Source organism: Plasmodium reichenowi, chromosome 11 (assembly GCF_001601855.1).
Source record: "Plasmodium reichenowi strain SY57 chromosome 11, whole genome shotgun sequence".
Lineage (NCBI taxonomy): Eukaryota > Apicomplexa > Aconoidasida > Haemosporida > Plasmodiidae > Plasmodium > Plasmodium reichenowi.
Window position 1 is genome coordinate 1,701,102 of NC_033656.1, and position 7,500 is coordinate 1,708,601.

Sequence of the window (7,500 nt, forward strand, 5' to 3'; positions counted from 1 at the left end):
AAATACAAACATGTGTATATATATATATATATATATATATATATATATATATATATGAACATGTTCAGGTAACTAGCCATTTATATCTACATAATTAATACATATTTAAAAAAAAAAAAAAAAAAAATTAACAATTATATTTATGTTAATGTATATTAAAAAAAGCTAGCTATTATAATATTAATGTGTCTTATAAAAAAAAAAACAAAAAAAACACACACACACATTATTATTAAAAATAAATATAAAAATATAGATAAGCATATATTTCTCTTAATTAGTTATACTTGGTAATTATTATCAAAGGTATCATACATGAATCTTGTAATTATAGATGTTTTACCAACAGCTTGCTAAAAAGGAAAATATAACAAAATAATGATTTAAATAAAAATGTATATATTTTAATTATTATATTAATTAATTAATTAATTAATTTATTTATTTATTTATTATTATTATTATTATGATTATTATGATTATTATTTTATTACTTCTCCTAAGAAAACAAGTTTGTATTTATTTAGTCCCGAGTCTAAAAAGAAAAAAAAAAGTAAGAAAAAATGGATATATAAAAGAATGGGATATAATTCACAAAATATATAGAAATATAAATTCTTGAATATTCTTCATTAATCAGTATATACATATATATCTAATAATACAACAAAATAAAGTTTTGCAGTTCAAAAAATATATATGTTATATATAATACTTTTTAGACCACATATATATATAATATATATATATATATATATATAAATATATTCTCATTTTTTATTATTCAATATATTCTCAGAAAATGAATAGAATAATTTCTACAATTATAATTTGTTCTTAATCTTTCAATCTTTATTTTATTTTTCTTTTTTGCTTTATTCATTTTTTCTGCTTACTTTGAAATTCATCCATTATATAGATGGGGAAAAAATAAAAAAATATTTTTAATTAAGAATTAGTCTCTAAATATTTTTTTTTAAAGTTAAAAGAAAATAAAACGATATATCAATAAAAAATCTATTTTTTCCATAATTATTCCAAATTGTTTCACTTTTATTTTATATTCTCTTATTTTATTTATTTATTTATTAGTATATTATATTATTATTTTTTTTTTTTTTTTTGTTTTGTTCTGTTCATATATTATAATATATATATATATATATATTATATATATATTATATATATTTATTTATTTTATTATGTTATATATTGTACATGTTTATTGAAACAAGCTTTTCCTTTTTTTTGAAAATTAACAAAAAAAAATAATATTAATATATATAATATATAATATATATTATATAATAATTAATAAAAATATAAATTATAAAAATATATTATTAAAATATAAAGTTTTCACAAAAAAAAACATATATATGTATATTTATTTTTTTCTTCAATATCATGTAAATTATTTTTGTATTTTATTTTTTTTTATTTTATATTTTTGTAATATTTAATGCATTTTATATTTATATTATTTTTTTTTCATTTTTTTTTTTTTTCATTGCATTTAAAAAAATTATAATATATATATATAATATATATAATATATAGTGTAATGAAATATAATAATAAACAACTATAAATGGATATGTGCACGCCAATAAAAAAAAAAAGGAAAAATATATATTTATATATATATATATATATATATATATATATTTATATATTATTTTTTTTTTATTATAAAAATAATTCTCTAAATATTTTAAATTCAAACAAAAGAAAATATTTTATTCTTATAATAAATTATTTTTATTATTTATTCTGTATATATATATTTTTTTAATTTACATATATATAATATATATATATATATATATATTTATGTATATTTTTCATTGAATTATTATATTTTTATTATTTTTTAATTATATATATATATTTTAATATATTTTTTCTCATAAATATATATGATTATAAAAAGTAAATGTATTTCTTTTGTATCATACTTTAGAATTTGTAAAAAATTATCCCAACAAAAAATAATTGTGGTATATAACAATAGAAATATAATAATAAAACAATAAAATAAGGAAATAATAAAATATGTATGTTATATATATATATATATATATAACCATTTCTTTTATTACTTTATATTTTCAATTTTTGACCTTGTATAGTTGTTCATTAAGAATATTCATGTACTGTACATCTATATTGTATGTTGGAGAGTTGCATATAGCTTTATTCATATAATAAAGAATATCATCATATTTATGTATGTTAATATTATTTTTTTCAGTGTAGTCATGTGTTTCAGAATTTTCAATTATGTTTGATTTTTCATCTAATTTTTTGAAATTATTATTATTATTAATAGTATTCATATTTTTATCACGATTTGGAGAATAATTAATGGAAGAATTAGATTCATATAAATACTTCCCAACATATCCAGGTGTACATAATAAACTAGATGCATCTATACATTCTTTTTTAGCTTTCTTGTTTTTGTCCTCATCACTTTTATACATACATACAAAATCATCACTTTGGTATATAACTTTATAGTTCATTTTTTTTTTTACGTACGTATCTTTTTCACTACATTTATTTTTATGGTTTTGCTTTAATACAGAAAAAAAAAAAAAAAAAAAAAAAATATGTATATATATATATATATATTTAAATGTTTTATCAAATTAATTCGTGGTATATTTATTATGTGTACCTTTTCTAATTTTATGGTTGAATTTTTTTCATCAAATGAAGATATTTCTAAGAAATTATTGGATTGTTTGTTGTTCATATTTTGTTCAAATATATTTTGCTCTTGTTTATCATCATATTCTTTATTTTTCTTATCGGGAATTTTTATAGTTGTGCTATTGATATTATTATTTCTTGGATATATTTTTTCTTTTTTTCGTGTTTCTTCTACTATTGGTATGTTTGACATCTGCTTAAATTTTAAATCTAAAAAGAGGATATATACATCACATATATATATATATATATATATATATATATATTAATATATGCATATATTTCGTTTGTATGTTTGTATTTTTATATATTTATATTTTTCTACTTTTCGTTTTGCTTAAAATCATATTTCTTGAATGTTTTAAAATTATGGGTGTTCCATTTTTTTTAACTGAATGGATATTTGGAAAAATGGAACTTTTATAATGTTTAACATCTGATGATTGATATAAAAAAAGGTTTTTTCCCTGTTATAAAAACAATAAAAGAAAAAAAATATACAATAAATTAATATTTATAATATATATATATATATATATATATGTAATAGTTAATATATGCTTAGAAAAAAAAGAAAAACCTGAACAGTTTCCATTTTTGTTAGATCCTTTTCAAAACCACACAATTGTGCTTCCCCCTCAAATGCTACAAATATATATATATATATATATATATATATGTGAATGTGTTCATAAATAAATATTTATTTATATATATATTATATCTTTCTTTTTTAAATATATTTATACCTTGTTTATCATTTAAATTTTTATTAATAGGAAGTTTTATTTTTTGACAAACATTCGTGTCAGGATGCATTCTATAAATAAATAAATAAATATATACATATATATATATATATATATTTACATATTTGTCCACATTTAATATTACTTATTTTCATCTTTGTTCATTTTGAATACTTTTGTACATTTTTCTATAAAACCCAATTTCGAACATTTTCGTTCATGTATTGTTTTTGAGCTTGCATATGAATAAGAACAAGCGTTTTTATTTTTGATAAAATTATATTTATGTTGAATACTTCGCTGATATGGTATATAATTAGGAAGTATCTCGTGTATATTATTAATATTTAATTCTTTTATTTCTCCATTTAATTTTTTTAGGATACATTTGTTTTCTTGGATTTTATAATTTGTATTATTTATTTTATGTGAATTGATACTCGTAGTTGTGTTAATTTTTTTTTTTTCATAAATTTTGTGATTGATATATTTTTTTGTATGATAATTAGTTATGTTGTTATTTCTTTTCTTCCCTTCAGGGAAACTTTGTTTATAACTATATTTTTTCTTTTGTTTTGTAGGAATGTATTCGTTTCTATAATTCAATATAGACTTATATATGTCATTATTAGTAAAACGTTTTTCATTTATCTTTTTGTTTAAGAATTTTTTTTTTTCATCATTTCGTTCTTTTTCATTAATTTGCTTATTTGAAATTTGGTTTTGTAGTTTTTTCCTTTTCGTCTCATTTGTGTATTTCAAATTAGTACTTTTGATTTCTACCAAATTTTGATTTTTTTTTTTTTTTTTTTTTTTTGCATCTTTTATATTATTTACCTGACTGGGACAGGTAATTTGCTTGAAATGGCTAGTTGTGCTAACCATTATATGGAATTTTAAATAATAAAAATTATTGTGATATATATATATAAAATTATTATATTTATATTTATTTTTAATTTTTTTATTATATATTTATTTATTTTTTTTTTATTTTTTTGTGTATGTGTTTAATATATATTTGAATGAGGATGGTAATATTTATAAGTATTTTTATTCTACATTTTTTTTTCTATTTTTTTGTTTTATATATATGTTATTATGTAAATAAAATATAAGACATGAATAAATGAGGAACGACTACTAAACTATTATAAATGTATGATTATATATATGTAGAAATATATATTTTTACATTGAATAATATATTTTTTTAGTAGCATATATTTGACGTATTCACCAATTTAATGTTTTACTTCATTATATATTTTTTTCACTTTTATATTTACATTTTTCTTTTTTTATTAAATGCTCCTTAGAGCACAGAAAAGTAGAATTTATCTACAACATATAGTATTTTAATAAAATAAATAAATAAATACATACATACATATATATATATATATATATATATATATATATATATATATATATTACATATTTGGCTTATTTATATTAATATATATTTTTTTAAGCAATTTCTTATACATTAGTATGTTTTATCTTATATGCACACGATAAAAAAAAAAAAAAAATAAATTAAAAAAATTAAAAGTACACATATTTCAATGATAAATATACAACAATTCAAACTTAATTAAATTTTTTTAAAAGGTGATATTATTTGAACATATACATATATATATAATATATATATATATATATATATATATATATATTTATTGTACTACTTTTAGATTGTTTTTATAATGTTAATAATTTGAAAAAAACATAAAACAAATAAAAAAAAAAAAATAAAATAATAATAATAATAATAATAATAAATATATAAATATAAACATTCATTTATGTACATGTAAATTGATGATACACATATATATTTTTCATATTTAAAAAAAAAAAAAAAAAGAGAAGTGTATCTTCACTTTTTCATATGTTGATCGTTTATGTGTTTCATATTTCATTCTAAGGATTTTAAAATATGCTCTGATAAAAATTTATTGGTAGATCTACATGTGATTTTTAATAAACATCCATATTGTTGTGATAATATTAAGGAAGCTTTACATAAAACATATGTGTCGTTTAGAAATTGTGCTGACAATAAGATATTATGGTTATTTGAGTTATTTTCTACATAATCTGTTTGATCACATGCGATCATATTTAATGTGTTTAATAATCCTACAACAGCTTGTTGTATATTTTGAAAGTTCAAGCTAAATTTGCTGACAACTTCTGCATTGTAGTTCTGCATACTATCCCAGATATGTTTAAATTCACCATGTCTTAATATTTTTGGATTGATAAAATCTACGATTTGTATACTAAATGGGTTAATGGAATAGGAGTCAGGGAATCCTTCATCGTGTTCATTTTCTTTAACTAAGAAATGTAATGATATTTGGAAGTTTTGATTAACAGCAAATGAGTCTACATTATTTTGTAAATTTTGATTATTTTGTAAATTGTCAATATTTTGATCATTTGTATGATTGTTGTTGTGATTATGTGTATGTGTTTTTTCAAAAGGTATATTTTTTTTTAAAATAACATATAATTGTTGAGGTGTATTGTAATATAAATTACCAATAGTTGTTTTTTCTAGGATGGTCCATTTATTTTCTGATGAATGCATTTGTACATTTACATTGGATAAAATTTGTTCACTTAATGTATTGTGTATAGTAAATTCTAGAACAAGATGATGATGATAAATATATTTTTTGAGAAAAACAGTATATTCAGCTTCACTTTCAGTTAAAGGAATTGATTTATTAATTATATGAATATTTGATAAGTTGTAGATATCAATATATTTAGCCATATTATTTATATATATAGTATCAGGTGTTACTTCTAGATATTTGTTACTATTGGAAATAGAATTTGTACTACTTAAATTGGGTATTTCATTATATGAGTTCTTATTATTTTTTTTGTTAATAATTGTAGAAGAGACATTATCTTTATTATTTAGATCATTTGATGCTATAATTTGTTCTTTAACATGTTGGTATGAGAATTCTGCTTTAGGATCTTTTTCAATATGATTGGAAATAAAATATAAGAGTTGATCAATATTAGTATTTGGTTCATATTCCAAGAGTTTATCGATTAAATTATTATTTGAATAATGAATATTATTATTATGTTCGTTTATGTTTTGCTTATTTTGGAATTTTTGTTCATATTCATTTGTGATTTGTTGATTAGAATTATTTAGTTGTTTAATTTTTTCCTTTAACATATAGTAGAAAAAATAGGTTCTATCTCTAACTTCATCATCATTATCTTCTAGTAGACAATTTAATAGAACAAGAATATCTTTTGAGTTTTCTGCACATTTTAGGGCAATATAAAATAAGGCATACATTCCATCAACTCTGATTGTAGAATTTTCTAAAAGTAGACGATTATATATATATCTAATATATTTGGATGGATTTTTCGTTTTGGGTATATGTATTAATAAGAATCTAATAACTTTTAATAATAAAGCATGATATTCACAATCTTCTATAAATTCACATAATTGTAATATGGCTGTTTCTTCTGCATTTGGTAAATTGGTTATAATTAAAATAATAGAATCGATTGTACTAGCTTTAAATTGGTATGATTCATCATCTCTTAAATTATTGGATAAAAAATTAAGTATAATATTACATTTATTTGGATATATAAAACAAAGATTTTTCACTTCTTCAATAATTTTTATTTTGAATGTTGTATTATCTGCTGCCATATAATTATTAATTTGATTTAATAATTTATCAATACTCGTTTCATTTCCTGTTTTTAATAAAGTTGTAAATGCTAATACACATATACTTTTATTATTATCATATAGAAGATTTTCAATATCCTGATTTAATTTAGATACAACATATGGTCTATGATGAGCAAGTTTATTTATTTGTCTAATAATAGAAAATTTATCTACAATTTTGGATGATAATAAAAAGAGTTGACAAACCTTTATACATTCATTTAATATATCTACATTAAAAACTGTGGTAGTGTTTTTTCCTTCTTGATCATAAATGGCTAGTTCAAAGATACACTTAAT

The 7,500-nt window shown here is 18.1% G+C and overlaps 3 protein-coding genes across 3 annotated transcripts in view; all 3 read right to left on the reverse strand.

The window, feature by feature from the left end:
- The window catches only part of PRSY57_1143300 (ras-related protein Rab-6, putative), a gene marked incomplete at both ends in the record, with an annotated part of 1,655 nt that extends 743 nt beyond the window's left edge, over positions 1-912 (reverse strand). The window contains 3 exons of the mRNA XM_012908392.2: positions 288-353; positions 495-535; positions 897-912. Of these exons, the coding sequence (XP_012763846.1) occupies positions 288-353; positions 495-535; positions 897-912 (123 nt within the window). The remainder of the gene's footprint in view (positions 1-287; positions 354-494; positions 536-896) is intronic.
- Positions 913-2,111: 1,199 nt separating this feature from the next.
- Positions 2,112-4,352, reverse strand: PRSY57_1143400 (hypothetical protein; the record flags this gene model as incomplete). Its single annotated transcript, XM_012908393.2, has 6 exons — positions 2,112-2,579; positions 2,684-2,928; positions 3,044-3,185; positions 3,299-3,363; positions 3,468-3,538; positions 3,613-4,352. 6 exons carry the CDS (start codon positions 4,350-4,352, stop codon positions 2,112-2,114), a joined length of 1,731 nt encoding a protein of 576 aa, XP_012763847.2.
- A 1,036-nt stretch (positions 4,353-5,388) lies between these two features.
- PRSY57_1143500 (coatomer subunit gamma, putative) overlaps positions 5,389-7,500 on the reverse strand; it is a gene marked incomplete at both ends in the record, with an annotated part of 3,210 nt that continues 1,098 nt past the window's right edge. The window contains one exon of the mRNA XM_012908394.2: positions 5,389-7,500. This exon is cut by the window's right edge and continues 1,098 nt beyond it. Within this exon, the coding sequence (XP_012763848.2) occupies positions 5,389-7,500 (2,112 nt within the window).